Here is a 16,404-nt window from a genome sequence, read left to right as displayed (position 1 = left end):
ACTGCTTTTACAGTGTCCCATAGGTTTTGGGTTGTTGTGTTTTCATTTTCATTTGTTTATATGCATATTTTGATTTCTTTTTTGATTTCTTCTATGAGCAGATTTCATTTTAAACATTCTTAAACTTTTCAGTTTATTTTTTACATCTGTCATTCAGGTTAACTTCTCACTTTATCACTTTTTTATGGCTACTATTGACTTTTGACTTTGGGAAAAACGAAAAATTCTGGGACTGTGAGATCATGATCTTTTTTTTTTTCTTGCCTCCTTTTGTTCAAGTTTAGTTGTTAAGACATAGGAGGGAAGCAGGGAGGGGATAGTAGAAGTTTTGGCTGTTTTTGTTAAGGTTGTTTTGAACTGCATTATTATGTGCCTAAGATAAGTTTAAATTATCTGAATGATAGGGAATTTCAGGCTCTGCTGTTATAAAATGCCCTCTCTCCTTATAAGCTAACTTCCCAGATGACTCAGATGGTAAAGAGTCTGCCTGCAATGCAAAAGACCTGGGTTCGATCCCTGGGTCAGGACGATCCTCTGAAGAAGGGAATGGCAACCCACTCCAGTATTATATTAGTTGAAAGTATTTTTTTTAAGTTGTAAAACAAAACAGTGAAAGTATACTTGATATACTTTATTAAAGTATAGATTAAAAATTTACTACTTAACATATATTCTAGGAAAATGTCTACCTTTAACCCAGTTAATGAACTAAACAGCCAGTTGGCACGTGGCAACATTTATGATGACTGAATTTGAAGTGATTGTGATTTACCATCTTTGTTGCCTAGCCTAATATATCTATTATTTCCGAAAGTTGAAACTAGGTCCCAAATTTGTGGGTCATAATCTGTCCATTTCCCTGTGTGATAAAATGTAAATTTTTATTTCCCATCTAAAAATTTTATTCTCAGGAATTCCCCAATAGTCCAGTGGTGAGGACTCTATGCTTTCACTGCCGAGGGCCCAAGTGCAATCCCTTGTCAGAGAACTGAGATGCCACAAACTGCAAAAGGGGGCCACATTTTTTTTTAATTTTTTTCTCTAAGAACATTAGTTTTTGTTACTAGTTCCTAGAGACTGAATGGGATTGTTCTCTGATTTTCATTCAGTAGGCAAGGTAGTTTAAATGCAACAGTTGTTAAAAACTTTTTATTTTGTATTGGGCTATAGCTGATTAACAATATCATGATAGTTTCAGGTGGACCGCAAAGGGGCTCAGCCGTACATAAACATTCTTCCCCAAATTCCCCTCCCATCCAGCCTGCCACATAACATTGAGCAGAGTTCCCTGTGCTATATGGTAGTCCTTGTTGGTTATCCATTATTAAATATAGCAGTGTATATGTGTCAATTCCAAACTCCCTAACCCTTACCCCCACCCTTCCCCCTAAATGTAACAATTTTGTGATATGTGAATATTATGGATTTCCATTGGATTCTCCTGTCTCCTCTACAGAGTAGATACTCAATAAATGCTTATTGAGTAAATGAAAGAAAATATATTAATTTATTTCAGAAATTTATCATATCTTTCATTAAGATTTTTTCAGTAAAGATCTGCCAAATAGCAGCTTTGGTAGCATATTCTTTGGGAAAGAGGAGGGAAGAATAAAAGGGCTAAGAGTATTTTATTTTCATCCCATTAGAGTTACTGCTTCAAGCTGTGTTTTAGTCACCTGAGCCATAAATTAAATGGGAGGGCTGTTGTAATTGAAATATACTTTTTTGTTCTCCAAGGAGACTTACCTAGTTCTCCCACCTCCTCACCTGTTGCTCTGATAAGATTTTCCCTCCTTTTCAATTTATTTCACAAATGTAACAGTTGAAGAAGAAGAAAGAAAAATTACCCACAGTTTTACCCCATCAATTGTCTTTAGTATTCTGTGTTCCTTTCAAGTGCTTGTCTACATAAATATGTATTCTGATATACCTATAAGTAATCACTCGTAATTTTGTCTTTTGTGTTTTAAGATCTTGCAGCCAGGCAAGACAGCTTCACAGGGATGGTAGGAACAAATGATCTGGTGTGAGGATGGAAGAAGGCCAGAAATAGTAAGGGTGGTGATTGAACCTTCCCTGTTTCATCAAGCCAATCCTCAAGCCACCCTAGTGCCATCACAGTTGCAGTGGGCAGCATGCCCAGTTGCAGAGTTTCAGAATGTATTGTTTAACATTGAGGCTTAACTTGCATTAAATAAAGGGAACTGTGAGCAGGGAAACCCTTCAGACTGGTTATATTATGAGCTGTAGAACTGTTGCCATTTTTCTGTTCCCCAGTTGTGCCCATGAAAGAGGTATGTTCAGGCCGGAGACTCAGGCTCAGATGGGGGAACGAAGAGCCAAGGACCAAGCTCAGTTTGGTCTGACAGGTGAATTTAATCTACTCCCTAAACTCAGCTTTTGTATCTGTAAGACTGAGAGAGACAGATAGTGATGGGCAAAACCTTTTAGAAAATAGAAGACAACTTAGTGGTTACTCTACTAATGTAATGGAAGTTGCCAACTGGAAAATGAATGCAAAGAAAAACAATGCAGCTAGATTGTGTGCCACAAATTTATTAGTCAATAAATATTCTGTGGTTTGATGTACAGTATCATATTTTTAATATTCTCTGATTAGAAATCTCCTAAAATATTCTGGAAGATTCCAATACTGTTGAATTGGAAGATATTTGGATTTATTAAAACATATTTGGCCTCAATAATGTCCCTTAGCCATTTTTCTCGAAAGCGAATCATTCCTGGTCTGCAGAGGAAGAGAAACAAACACAACAAAAGCTTTTAAAGGGAAACAAAACACTGAGCCAGGGATCCATTGATTCCCTGTTTACTCTGTTATATTCCTAGTGAGCAAAATGCCTTTTGGGGGTGGGGACAAAGATTGTCTCCATTCATTAGGCCCAGTCAATAAAAGGGTGAGTTTATATGTAAAGATTCTGTAAGAGAGCTGATGTACAAATAAAAGGAGTTATTGAATATTATTTATGAGTGAGTTCCATGTGATTGTGAAGTTCCCCATTGAAACAACAGACAGGACCTACTTTGGCCCCACCCTACTCCAGCAACTAACCTCAAGTTGCTAGTCACTGAAAAGCAAGACATTACAGATAAAATCCATTTTCTAGAACAAAAGCAGAATCTTACTTTCAGCCCATCTTAATGGAGTAGGTGGTCCAAAGAAGAAAAGTGACCATTACATAAATTATCTGTCATTGAGGGCTTCCCAAGGTGGCTCAGTGGTAAAGAATCTGCCTGAAATGCAGGAGACTCAGGTTCAATCCCTGGGTTGGGAAGATCCCTGGAGAAAGATTTCCCAGTATTCTTGCCTGGGAAATCCCAAGGACAGAGGAGTCTGGAGGGCTACACTCCATGGGGTTGCAGAAGAGTGAGACATGATGTAGCAACTAAACAGCAGCAACAAAACAGGCCCACTGGCTTCTTGGAGTGTGATGACCTTGTCCTACTACCCTTTTAAAATCTCTAAATTTTCTTTACCTGTGAATTAATGAATGGCCCTCAAAGACATAAGAGACATCAATGGGTGTATCCTAAGAGAAAAAGACAACTGTCAGCCAAGACCAGTCATACCAACTCATGATTCTTTCCATTGCTACATGTATCCATAAATACAGTCTTTAATTTCTAGAATTCATCTTCCCTGTGAATTGGAGATCTGTGGGTGGTAGTTCTTTGTCACTTCAAACCTGTGTTCCCCCAAAAGATCTTTTAGGGAATAAATACCTTAAGAGTCTCCATAAAATTGAAAACAAGTCAGGGGAGGCTGTGCTCTCATTACTAGGAGCATGAGGAAGTCATGTGCCTTCTTTACATGGTCCAGTTTACTCAGCCAACAGCACCAACTTACCTTGTAGGGACAGCCTAAGAATGAAGCCATGTAGATGAACACGGTACAAAAACATTTAAAAAATGTCTTTTACAGTTATAATTCTGTCTCAGTGACCCCCATCCAGTGTCCCCTCCAAAATTATACTTGGAATTCTGAGCAAGAGCCTGGCTCCCAAGTCCTCTCTCTGTGTGGTCTCGTTTACCTCCAGCAGCCTCCCTTTCCAATGTTAGAGCTTGCCAGTTAGCAAGATAGCTGATGGTGGACTGTATGACCAGGAGAAATGAGAACTCCTTATAGTCTACCTCTTTAGATCACTCCAGGTTCCAAACTCTCCAAATAGGGGAGTTTGTACTAGGATAGGATAAATATAGGACATGGTTGGCTCACTATGGTGTGGTTATCTATAAAGCCTTAGAGTCAGGAGAGCCTCAAATAGCTTGGGAAAGGATGAAGGCAAAGGGGAAGTAACACTTTTATGTCTCCTGTATTCCAGGCATCATGGTTAGTACCAACCTGGTTCTAAGGATCCTAACCCTGGATTCATGGGTGTCATTTGGACTCCTTTCACAGCATCTGTCAACATATTTCATATTCACAGTCAACCTAGTGGTGACAAGCAGTCATTCCTTCAAATACTCAGTGCCAACTATTTGCCAGGTCTTTACAGCAGCACCAAAATCCCTGCCTTCATGGAGCTTACATTCTGGTGGGGGTGCAGAGTATAACAAGGTAAGAAATTACATAGACGATCAGAAGATGGTAAAGTATTAGGGAGGGAAGGAGGGTTCCAGTCAGAGGGAACAGCAAGTACAGAAACCCTGAGGTGGGACTCTACCTGGCTTATTTGAGGAGTAGCAAAATCAGAGTGGCTGGAGCAGAGTAAGTGAAGGGGCAGGGGTAATGGGAAAGCAGAAATAACAAGGGACCAGATCACACAAGGCCTGTAGGCCCTCACTACTCAGGGTGTCGTCTGTGGATCTGCAGCATCAGCAGCTCCTGGGAGCTTCTTAGTAATGCAGAAGCTCAGACCTGCTGAATTTGAATTTTCCTTTTAACAAGATCCCTGAGTAATTCACATGCATTTTGAAGTTGGAGAAGCATGTTGGAACATTGGAGGTGTGACATAACTTCATTTTTCCAAGACTTCCTATGGCTGGCTGAAAAGAGACAGGATGCAGGTAAAGGTGGAAGCAGAAAGACTGGCTAGAAGGCTATTGAAATAACTTTGGTGAGGGATGATGATGTCTTGGCCCAAGGTGGTAGAGGTGCAGTGGGAAGAGAGGCTTGGATTGAGCACCTATTTTGAAGGTAGGGCCAACAGGATTTTCTAATGGATGTGACTGAAAAAGAAGAGTCAAGGAGGATGACAAGGATTTTGGCCATCAGCTGAGATGAGGAAGGCATAGGTAGGTCAGACTTTGAAAGGAAAATCAGAAGTTCAGCTTTGGATACAGTAAGGGAGATGTTTAAATATCTAAGTGACAGAAGTCTGGGCTGGAGACAGAAATTTGGGAATCATAAGCTGGAGGTGGAGCTTCCCTGGTGGTCTAGTGGTTGAGAATCCTCCTGCCAATGCAGGGGACATAGGTTTGATCCCTGGTCTGGGAAGATTACACATGCAGAGCAACTAAGCCCATGCACCCTAGGCCTGTGCTCCGCAATGAGAAGCCTGCACACCACAATGAAGAGTAGCCCCTGCTCACCGCAGCTAGAGAAAGCTCACACATAGCAACAAAGACCCAATGTAGAAAAATAAATGCTTTTTTTTAAAATAAGCTAGAGGTAGCATTTAAAGCCAGGAGACTGGATAAGATTGTGCAAGAAATGAGGATAGAGAAGATATCCAAAGGCTGAGTTTCGGGACATGCAAACATGAAGAGGTCAGTGAGAGAAGAGACCAGAGAACCAGTAGAGTAAAAATTGGTCAATGAGGCAAGAGGAAAACCAGAAGAGAATGTTGTTGTTCTAGAAGCCAAATGGAACATTTCACAGAGGAGGGCGTGATCAGTGATGGCAAGTGCTACAGATGGGCTCCACCAGATTGAAGACAGAAATATGACTGTTCAGTTTCACAAGGAAGGGGCCATCAATGGCCTTGACATGCGAAGTCTCTTCTCATTGAAGTCTCACTGAAGGGAACAGGGCAGCCAAGGAAGCGCTTACCGGAGGTTTGTTTTTGTTGACCTTGATGGTGAAGTACACACTGGCAGTGATTTGGGCTATGGGTCTCCGAGCAGTTGGGATGCTCCAACGTACACAGTAGATGTAGTAGAAGCTGTGAAACACATCTTCCTTCCTTAAAAACTCTGTGTAGTGCTCCCAGCGGCCTTGATACTCCCAATTCTATTTCACAGGAGAGAAGAAAAAGCACACAGAGGAAGAAAAGCAGACTTCTGTTCAAGTCCTCTCAGTGCACCCCAATCTTTTTGGCACTAGGGACCAGTTTTGTGAAAGACAGTTTTTCCACGGCCAGGGTTGGGGGGATGGTTTGAGGCTGATTCAAGTGCATTACAATTATTGGGCACTTTTATTCCTAATCTAATGCCGCCACTGATCTGACTGGAGGTACCTACCGGTCTGTAGCCCACAGGTTGGGGACCCCTGTGATGAAGGCAGCACACAACAGTAGGGATTATAGCCCCACTTCTGGAATCCATTTCTAACCTTTTAGACTGAAGTTCAAACTATAGTCAACTCTCACTTATCTCCAAGGGTAGAGGAGAGAAAAGGTGGAGCTAAAATGGGAAATAACCTAACAGTGCAGACATTGCTTGAGATTGGATTTTGGAGTGCAGGGGCGCACACTCAGGTGTGTGTAGATACACACTGTATGCATGTCCACAGTGACCTCCTTCCGGACCCTTACTTGGAAGGCAAGTTTGGTTAATTGGCAAGTAATTAGAAAGTGCTTAGAATATGTGTTCTGCTCACTCCAGGAGACCTAAATGTGTGACTAGGAAGTAATGAGGCTGGGACTTCCCTGGTGGTCCAGTGGGTTAAGACTTCACCTTCCAATGCAGGGGGATGCAGTTTCGATCCTTGGTCGGGGAGCTAAGATCCTACATGCCTTGTGGCCCAAAACATAAGACAGAAACAATATTGTAACAAATTTAATAAAGACTTTTTAAAAAAATGAAAGTGATGAGGCTGATTTCATCACCTGTTTGGGAAAATCAGACTCACTTCATTGCAGCCCTAGGTGGTAAGTAAAATAAGATCAGAAAAGGAGTAGGTCAGGATCATCCAGATGGCTTGGAGAAGCTTCCCCCTCCAAAGTACACACCTTAATAACACCTCAGGTCCACACAAGTCATGTTGCACCCTTGAGTCTCAGCACCAGGCCTTGAAAGCCGGAGATATTCATCAAGTTCAACAAACCCCCCTTACTCTGGCTGTTGGGGCACAGAAAGCTTCCAAATTGAAAAAGATCCTAAATTAAGATGAAGATCCACAGAAGGACGGGAGTAGGATTCTCTAACAATCCCAGTGATATCAGAAGAGAGTTTGGGAGGAGATGGTAAAAAGACTTCAGGCCTTCCTTTAAAAAAAATAAATATTGGGACCTCCTTGGTGGTCCAGTGGTTAAGAATCCATCTCCCAATGCAAGGGACATGGGTTTGATCCTTGATTGGGGAACTAAGATGCCACATGCTGCGAGGAACCTAAAGCCTGTGCGACTGCATGCCACATGAAGAACCCGCATGCTGCAACAAAGACCCAGTGCAGACAAAATAATAATAAAAAGAAACAAAAACTGTAGGCTGGTCTTCTGCCTCAGCTGATTTTATTTCAAACTTAAACCCAGTTGGCCGTTAGAGTTGGCCAGAGAGGAACATCAGACTCTAAATTTCTTGAGATCAGGTCTCTGTGTTCTTACACAGATCATTATTCCTTTGAATGAAGGAGTCAACAGTCAATCCTATGAGGACCCTTGGACCATGCCTTTTATTTTCAACCTTTCTATGTTATACTTGATACACTTTTTTAGGCCTAATGTTTAATCTGTCACAGAGACTTCTCTGATGGTCCAGTGGTTAAGACTGTACTTCTAATGCAGGGGGTGTGGGTTCAATCCCTGGTCAGGGACTAAGATCCCACATGCCTCTCCGCACAGCCAAAATATTTTAAAAAATAATCTGTCACAGTCACAGGCTCTGTAGCATTGGAATGGTCCCTAAAGATCATCTAACAGAGCCCCTTGCTTTGCACATGAGGATCCCGGGACCTAGAAATAGGAAAGGACAAACCAAACAGCTGGAACTAGGACCCGGGCTCCCAGGCAGCCAGCTCAGTGCTCTCTCCACCCCATCAGATGTCTCAGCTCTAGGATATTCTAAAGCGGGCTTAGACACAGTAAATTCAGCTGTCTCCATCAAGCCAGTCTCTTCCCATTTTTGTCTCTATGCTGTGAGTGTGTGTTATCCCATGTTTTGTCATTTTTACATAACATTGCTTTATATACTCACTTCCAGGAAAAGAGTATCTCATTGTGCTATTCTGCCATGGATGGCTTAGACAATAACATACTATTGGACACTCAAAATCAACAGGCACCTGGAAGTATATGCACAAAACTTATCCCTGGTAAGTGACATCTGAGGGAGTAGAACTGGATATTGTAGGGATAGAAGGGGGTTTTCATGTTCTACTTTGTGGCTTTTTGCTGAGTTTTTTTTTAATAATGATATCTTAATTTTATTATGAAAATATTGTAAGTGTGTGATAGGCATGAGGGATTTTCCAGGTTTTCTTGTATAAAGAACTTCTTTGTGTATTCTTGGGACTTCTCGGTGGTCAAGTGGTTAAGACTCCATGCTGCCAATGCTGGGGGCATGGGTTCAATCCCTGGTCAGAGAACTAAGATCCCACATGCCGTGCAGTGTAGCCAAAAGATAAAAATAAATTTAAAAAAATTTTTTAAAAAGAACTGCTTTGTGTATCCTTGTTACTACATTGCATTGCTGAAGAAAATAAACTAGTGCTGCCCACTGGCAGTGTATAAGTGTACCCATTTTTCCCTCCCCACAAACACACAAGCCTTCAGATACCAGATTGAATCATTCTTATTCACATTGTAATACCTTAAAATCTTTTGAATTTGCACTTTTCATTGATAGTAAACTGTATTATTTTTGGCATCAAAAAGGACTCTTCCTATTACAGTGAGAAAAGTATATCAGATAGACCTACAGTCAAAACTTTATTTTGCTGATTAATCAGAAAGACTTTGGACAAATTGCCCAACCTCTGTGACCCTCAAGTTTCATCATCTGTAAAATGGGTACACTGAGGTACCCATACCCAGGTTTTTTGTGAGGATTAAATGAGATAATGCATGTGAAATGCTTAGTGGTGCTTGGCACATTGCAGTGCTCACTCAGCAAATGGTAATAACTCCTAATTTGCCATCCCCTGGTGTGTGGTGAACTCTAAGAAATCTGCAGTAAGCTTGAGAAAGCTTTCCATTAGAAGTGCCTGGCACTTAGATGGTAGACTTTACTTCTAGGGCTTGCTGCATTAGTAGAACTGGAAATGGTGGTTTTATGTCAGGAGTTACATAGAGCTGCTAGCTTTTCCATCACCTTCTACTTTCTAATTTGTCTCTGTCCTCACAACAGTCCTACCAATGAGTAAGACAAATACTTTGACTTAGCTTTTCATCTGTGAAGAAATAATGGCACAGAGAATAAATCTGTTCATATATTCAGCACATATTTATAGAGCAGCTCCTCTGGTGACTCAGCTGGTAGAGCATCTGCTTGCAATGTGGGAGACCTGGGTTCGATCCCTGGGTTGGAAAGATCTCCTGAAGAAGGGAACGGCTACCCGCTCCAGTATTCCGGCCTGGAGAATTCCATGGACTATACAGTCCATGGGGTCACAAAGAGTCGGACACGACTGAGCGGCTTTCACTTTCACTACCATGTACCTGACCTTTCTAAGGCCTGGGGACATGACAGTGAACAAAAATCTCTGCCCTCATGGACCATGTGTTCTGATGGCGGATAAAGGCAATAGGGTAAATAAAATCTAATATCCTAGATAGAGCTGAGTTCTGATGGAAAAGAAATAAGTCAGAGGAGAAATGGGTGCAATTTTAAATCAGGTGGCCGGGAAAGGCCTCAGTGAGCATAAGGCATCTTAACAAAGACCTGAAGAGAGGGAAAACGTGACCCATGAGAGTAGATCTCAGGGGAGAGGGAACAGCAAGTGTAGAGACCCTGAGGTGGGAGCATGCCTGGCAGTTCAACTGCAAGTACAACTTGAGTGAGAAAGGGGACCAGGGAGAAGGTGGTAGGTGATGGAGTCTGAGCAGTCAGTTGGGAGGAGGCGGGGATGGAGACTCAGATCACATGGGGCCCTGTAGCCCAGGCAGGACTGACTTTTAGCCTTTTACTCAGGACCAGTAGGATCTCCAGAGGCACGTTTTCCTGCTTGTTCTCTGTCCCATTCAGTCTGATTCATAAACCCTGGGTGCAGCAGGCAGAACCTTTGGCCCAAACCCAAATGGAAGATGTTCTCCGAGTGGGAAGGCCCAAGGGGAACCAGAACTTTGCACCGTTTGTCTTCATTGTGTTCCTGGTACCCCGTGCAGTGGCAGCAGCAGTCGTGCCGCTGGATCACAAATGGAGGGTGTGGAGTCCCAAACCCCTGACCTTTCCTCTTTCCCACTTGACTGGGGCCTTCCTGGGCCTGGGAAAGTGCCCTTAGGCCAGAAGGCTTGGATGGACTGACCAGAGGAACAGAGACAGCTGGACACTTCTTCCAGGCTCCGGGAGTTTGCCTCCACCAGTTTCACCTGGTTTCTCTTCCAAGGAAATAGAGTGAGTGGGGGTTTCAGACCAGTCTTCTTCCTCCACCCCGCCAGTATGCAAAGCAACCCAGGGCCTTCTTCCCAGAGCTGCCAGGATAAGCCCCACAAATAGGTCAGAGCCAGGACCAGGAGGAAAAAGAAAAGGAGTTAGGAGCATGTGCATCTGACTGTACAGTGAACACATTCCAGAGCTAAGTCAAAACACCTGTGATCTCTCTACATCCCCTCTGTTAACGTGAGAACTCTAGAGCTGGGACTACAGAACCCCTGTTTTTAGAGAGGCATCTCCCTCCTTAGAAAGGAAGCCACTCCCCAGTGGCTCAGTGATAAAGAATCCACCTGCCAATGCAGGAGATGCAGGTTCGATCCCTGGGTTGGGAAGATCCCCTGGAGAAGGGAATGGCAACCCATTCCCATAATCTTGCCTGGGAGATCCCATGGGCAGAGGAACCTGGTGGGCTACAGTCCACAGGGTCGCACAAATCAGACACAACTTAACAACTAAACAACAATTCCTTCTTAGGCCATTAGGCCCCCATTTAGGGCAGTGGCATGGGGAAATTGCTTAGCTGAGAATATCTGATTTTCTTAGGGAAGTGTACAATACTTCCCTAACAAGTGAAGACAATACAAACACTGGGAAATACGATTGTGCTGTTCACCTTCAAAGACTATCCCATCTTGATTTTGAAATCCAGATGAGACAGTTTTTATTTATTCAAGTCGCCTGTGGTATCATCACTTAGGCTTTCTAGCAGGACTTCCAACTTTTCATCAAAGAGGAGTCTTTTTGTCATTCTTCGCCCTTGTGTGCAAAGCTGGAGTGGCCAAAGGACTTACCAAAACAAACTCTTCAACTTGCTTACGGCCCTTTTCTTCTGTGAATTCACCGTGGGTGATCCAGTCGATATTTCTGACGGGGTTTTCAGCTTCTGCAAACAGAGTATGAATGTATTAGTTACCTCCTAGTGGAGCACTACCTAATGAGACCATAGGCACCCAGACAGGTTTACTACCTTCTATAGACTTGATAGCAGCAGTGATGGCATCCTTGGCTAAAGTTAGAGCTATTTCTGTTATGTCTTGAGGGTCTTTGGCCATTGCCTGGCTTGTGGAACCTTTATCCTCATTTGCTTCCTTCTCAAACTTGACTTTTTTGGTCACATTCATCTTCTTTTCACTGGAAAAAGAAACTCAAGAAGTTACTTTGTGTGTGTGTGTGTGTGTGTGTGTGCGCGCGTGAGTGTGTGTGTGCGCATGTGCACATGCCTATATAAACTCATCTTAAGTACAGACTATCTATTGAAGAATCACAAGACACAGGAAACAATTGTTGCCTCTAGGGAGGGTATTAGGTGTTAGGGTAGGAGGGGTCTCGCTGTTTACCTTCTGTGCCTGGATGCTGAGATCCACTATTCCTGAAAACCAAGGATTTTCTGATTCTCATAACCATGAAGACTTAAGTCAAGGAAGGTGTAGCCAAATGATTCCTAACTTCCTTGTAGTTCTAACAGTATTGATTTCTAGTTGAGTCTTTATTAGAACTTCAACCCCCAGGTTTCCCTGGTGGCTCAGTGGTAAAGAATCCGCCTGCCAATGCAGGAGATGCAGGTTCGATCCCAGATCTGGGACGATCCAACATGCTGCAGAGCAACTAAGCTCCTGTGCCACAACTATCGAGCCTGTGACCTAGAGCCCAGGAGCCACAACTACTGAGCCCATGTGCTGCAACTACCGAAGGCCCTAGAGCCTGTGCTCTGCAACAAGAGAAGCTACCACAGTGAGAAGCCCGTGCAGTACAACAAAGAAGAGCCCCCACTTGTAGCAACTAGAGAAAGCCTGTGCAGCAAGGAAGACCCAGCACAGCCAAAAATAAATAAAATTATAAAACAACAACAACTTCAAACCCTGCTTTAGGCTACTGAGGGCATGTGGCTCTTTGAAGATAAAGTGAATTAAAAAGATTAGAGGCAGTACAGTAGAGGAGGGGTTTGCTTTTCAGTTTTGTTCCTCTTGGATTTTCCAGATATGCAATTATCTGTCAGAAACTATCTTTTCTTTTGCCATCTCTTTCCCTGCAATATATAAGTGTTAGCTTTGGGTAACGCTTCCAGAAAAATGGAAAGGAAACGAGACAGTGGCTTCTTTTGCTTCAGGCTTCAAGGGGTGTGCTTTTTGGTGTGGCACCAGTAAGTATGATGCTGGCTCAGAGCTTGAAATTTGTTAAGAAAATATTTGTCTGCTCCTATTTTAGTAAGATGTTTGTGTGTGTTAGTCACTCAGTCGTGTCTGACTCTTTGAGACCCCATGGACTGTAGCCCACCAGGCTCCTCTGTCCATGGAATTCTCCAGGCAAGAATACTGGAGTGGGTTGCCATTCCCTTCTCCATGGGATCTTCCTGACCCAGGGATCGAAGCCACGTCTCATGCATTGTAGACAAATTCTTCACCGTCTGAGCCACCAGGGAAGTCCAAGATGTTTGTAAGAGATAATTAAATTTTTCCAAGTGTGTTTAACACTTGTCCAGATTGTGGAAATTAGTTATCAGGACTTTACAGTCACAGAGCTAGAAGTCTTTGCACATTTTCCATTTTTCCCCTTGAGTCTTGGAGTCTTTCTTTCCCTGCTGTGCTGAAGTCTCCTCACTGAGGTGCACTCACTTCTAGCGTAGCTATAAACCCCCTGCAGGCAATCTCTGCTTGGCCAGTGCTGCCTGAAAGTGGCTCTCTCGCTCCTAAGGGAGCTATTTATTTCTCTATAAATAGCAACTCCCAATTTGGGGGGTTTAATGTGCCTCATTCCATTTGGCTCTCAGCACGGCTGTGAGATCATGGCTGGACATCTATCTTGTGCCTTCCAGGCCCACTTTCCCCACCTCCCCTGCTCTCCAGCCAGGAACACTGACCTGCTGGGACTGTAACAGTGGGCTGTCCCGTGCCCTCTGGCTTCCAGGAGGTGCCACACAGTGGGGAGATCAGGCTGAAAGGAGAGTGAGCTCCAGGCAGGTATTCCCCCGGGGCTCTCCGCCTCCCGGGTCACCCCTGACTGGCTGCCTGAGGAGGTGGCCACCAGTCCCAGGGCAGCTCGCTCACTTCTCAGTCTGGTGAGAGTAACCATCCTCTCCCCTCAACGTCATGGCCCCACTGTTACCAGCCCCAAGGAGCCGTCCTCACCCTCCTTTCCCTACCCTCTGCCCATACCTTTGTAAATATTCCCTTTACTTAACCCTTCTCTCCGACTTTCTGTGTGCCAGCACTTTCCCCACTGGGGCCCTGAGTCATAAAAAGAGGGACTCTATAGTTACCACATGAACCAGGAAGCCAACCTCACATCAGGCCATCCAGCTCCACAGTCCGCCTCTCCTCCACCCTGCCCTCCTCCCTGCCCTCGACGCTTCACAATGAGTGATGACCTCATCGCTGTGAGCCTCTTTCAAGAAGGTCATCCTTTGTTCCCTTTCTGGACATCATCACTGGTCCCAGGCTGTGGTGGGTGCTGTACTAGGCAATCCAGCTCCCCTGGCTGCAGTGGAGGGGTGGACAGGGTCATCCTTTGGGGGAAAATGGAATCTTCCCAGGCAGCCCATCCCAGAGTGAGGAGGGACTCAAGGGTCCGGGTAAGGGTGTCTGGAGGCCCTTAGCCCTCAAGAACTGGCTCTCCCACCCCGAGGCCCATGCCAGTTTGGCCAAAGCAGTTTGTCATAAACCCCATCCAGCAACATGATCCTTCAGAAAACGGCCCATTTGGTTACTTGGTCATTCGGTGACTTGACTTTCAGTAAATTGCCTCTTGATGAATTGACTGGAAGCCAAATCTGTGCCCTTCAAACCCAGCAAATTAGTTGGGGCCTTGTCTATAGAAGGACCCCAGGAGCCCTGTGCTCCAGTGGGGAACAGGCCTCAGGAGGCAGTTCTCATCTTATCCTCACATGCCTGTGGACCACAGACCCAAAGCCTCCCTCCCACCGGCCTCACCTAGCTCTTTCTCCTCCTCCCCTTCCTAATGTGAGGCCAGAAGGCAGAATGGCTATGAAGGGCCGGGGTCAAGTTTGAGGTGTGAGTAACAAATGGGGAAGACAAGTTCAGGCCCCTTTTGCAGAGCCCTCCCATCCTTCATAACCCTCAATACCTCTGTGACCGGATCATTTTATCCTGGATCCTCGTATGAAACAGCAGCGGTCTGGGAAGCCACAGAAAGAGTTGCTGGGCAGCTTTTCCCCTGGCTTCCCGGCTGGAATGTTTACACCTGCTACCAGGGCAACACCAATTTCAGCCAATAGGAACCAAAGCTCAAATGATTGACTTCTTCTGTTAGTGAGAGGGCGGCTAGTAGGGTCACAGCAGCAGTCTGAGCTGTGGATCAGGACTAGGCTGTCCTGTCCACGCTAGCTTCCCCGCAGCAGGTGGACTTGCAGGGCTGCGCAGGAGTAGTGAGCCTCGCAGCTGTTATATACTGGGAGTCCTTATTGTGTGCCAGTCACTGGGAAGTGCTACATCACAATAGCCCCAAGAAGTAGGTGTTGGTGTTTTCATTACAGTTGAGCAGGGGCACAGAGTGTATTACATAAGTTGGCTAAAACTCAAACCCAGAGCTGTCTACCTTCATTGACTGAGCTTTCACTTATTTATTCCCACCTTCTGAGGTTAGGATCTCCCTTGTGTGCCCGATTATTTTCAAAGATGTCTTTTATGAATCTAGGATGAGCTTATATTGTAATGGTTATCAGCACATACCCAGGAACAATTTACTTAACATTTCTTAGTTTGTCTATAAAATGGGGATGACAGTGCCTGCAGAATCCTCTTAATGAGGATCAAATCACAGTTTTACAGAAAAGGCTGAGAACAGTGCTTGGTACATCAGAGCCAAGGCAGGAGGAGGGCTCGTGTGGACACTGCCATTGGGGAGCACAGAGGCTCCTGAGCTATGAAAACGCTGGATGATGAGGACCTGCCTGGCTTCTGTTTGTTGATCTGACTCCCATACAGCCCATCAGACCAACTGCCATGAACCTTCTAGTGCCTCAGCAGGCCCTGATCCACAGCCCTGCCCTCCTCCTGGGTTCCCTGGGAGAAAGGGAGAACTGGAAACACTGGGCGGGGTCGCAGCTGCACTCCAAAAGGACAGAGCTCCAGCCGCCTGTATGCGGCAGAGGCGGCAAGACCTAAGAAGCCCTGGGACCACTGGTGCGAGGCCCAGGGTGAGCATGGAAGGGTGGGCAGTGGGATTCTTAACTGCCCAGAGGAGACATGCAATCCGCCAATGAGACGCTCTTAGAAGGTAAAATGTTCTTAAGGGGGAGCCCGGAAAGATTTCCCAGCTGATTAGAAAGGCTCCTCTTTGAAGCAGAAGCTTCAAGTGGGTGGCCAGAACGTCACCGTTTACCCCCAGCCAAGCCCCTCACTGAAGCGACAAATTCTGGCCTCTGGGCCTAAGAGATTGAGAGACCTTTTGAGCCCTCATCAGCAATGAGGACAGGGACTTCCAAACCATGCCCTCCTCGGATGCCTCCTCCCCAGGCGGCACGGCAGAAGTGTTGAGAGGGCCGGGGTGGGGGTGGGGGTTGGAAGTGGGGGCGCAGACGGGAGAGAAGCAGGTGGGGCAGGAGGAGAAGGGGCAGGAGATAAGCCTCTGGCAGCGCCCCTCTCACACACCCCCGTCCCCAAGCTCTTGCCCTGGAGGGGGGGCCGGGCCCGGGGAGAGGGGCCTTGGACACGGGGTCACACGGGGTCAGAAACGCGC

At 45.1% G+C, this 16,404-nt stretch overlaps 1 protein-coding gene across 2 annotated transcripts; it reads right to left on the bottom strand.

The window, feature by feature from the left end:
- Positions 1-1,908: 1,908 nt before the first annotated feature.
- Positions 1,909-14,885, bottom strand: AKAP14 (A-kinase anchoring protein 14). Of its 2 annotated transcripts, none has more exons than XM_043895680.1 (6): positions 14,791-14,885; positions 11,678-11,841; positions 11,502-11,593; positions 6,011-6,190; positions 3,496-3,548; positions 1,909-2,746 (listed from the first exon to the last, which is right to left on the bottom strand). In XM_043895680.1, the coding sequence occupies exons 1-6, from the start codon at positions 14,805-14,807 to the stop codon at positions 2,617-2,619; spliced, it is 636 nt and encodes a 211-aa protein (XP_043751615.1). In that variant the 5' UTR covers positions 14,808-14,885; the 3' UTR covers positions 1,909-2,616. The 2 variants fall into 2 exon arrangements, with proteins under 2 accessions (XP_043751615.1, XP_043751616.1); XM_043895681.1 differs by lacking the exon at positions 14,791-14,885 and adding an exon at positions 13,967-13,980.
- Between the last annotated feature and the right edge of the window lie 1,519 nt (positions 14,886-16,404).

Source organism: Cervus elaphus, chromosome X (genome assembly GCF_910594005.1).
Source record: "Cervus elaphus chromosome X, mCerEla1.1, whole genome shotgun sequence".
Classification (NCBI taxonomy): domain Eukaryota; kingdom Metazoa; phylum Chordata; class Mammalia; order Artiodactyla; family Cervidae; genus Cervus; species Cervus elaphus.
The sequence above is the reverse complement of the archived record's forward strand: the minus strand, read 5'-3'. Positions and strand labels throughout refer to the sequence as shown.

Bases quoted from the DNA above. Each gene is read 5' to 3' on its own strand.
- AKAP14 (XM_043895680.1), bottom strand. The intron at 11,594-11,677 runs GTAGTAAACCTG...CTCTGTTTGCAG, and splicing joins TGCTATCAAGTCTATAGAAG to AAGCTGAAAACCCCGTCAGA. The intron at 6,191-11,501 runs GTAAGTCCTTTG...CCTGTGAAATAG, and splicing joins AAGTTGAAGAGTTTGTTTTG to AATTGGGAGTATCAAGGCCG.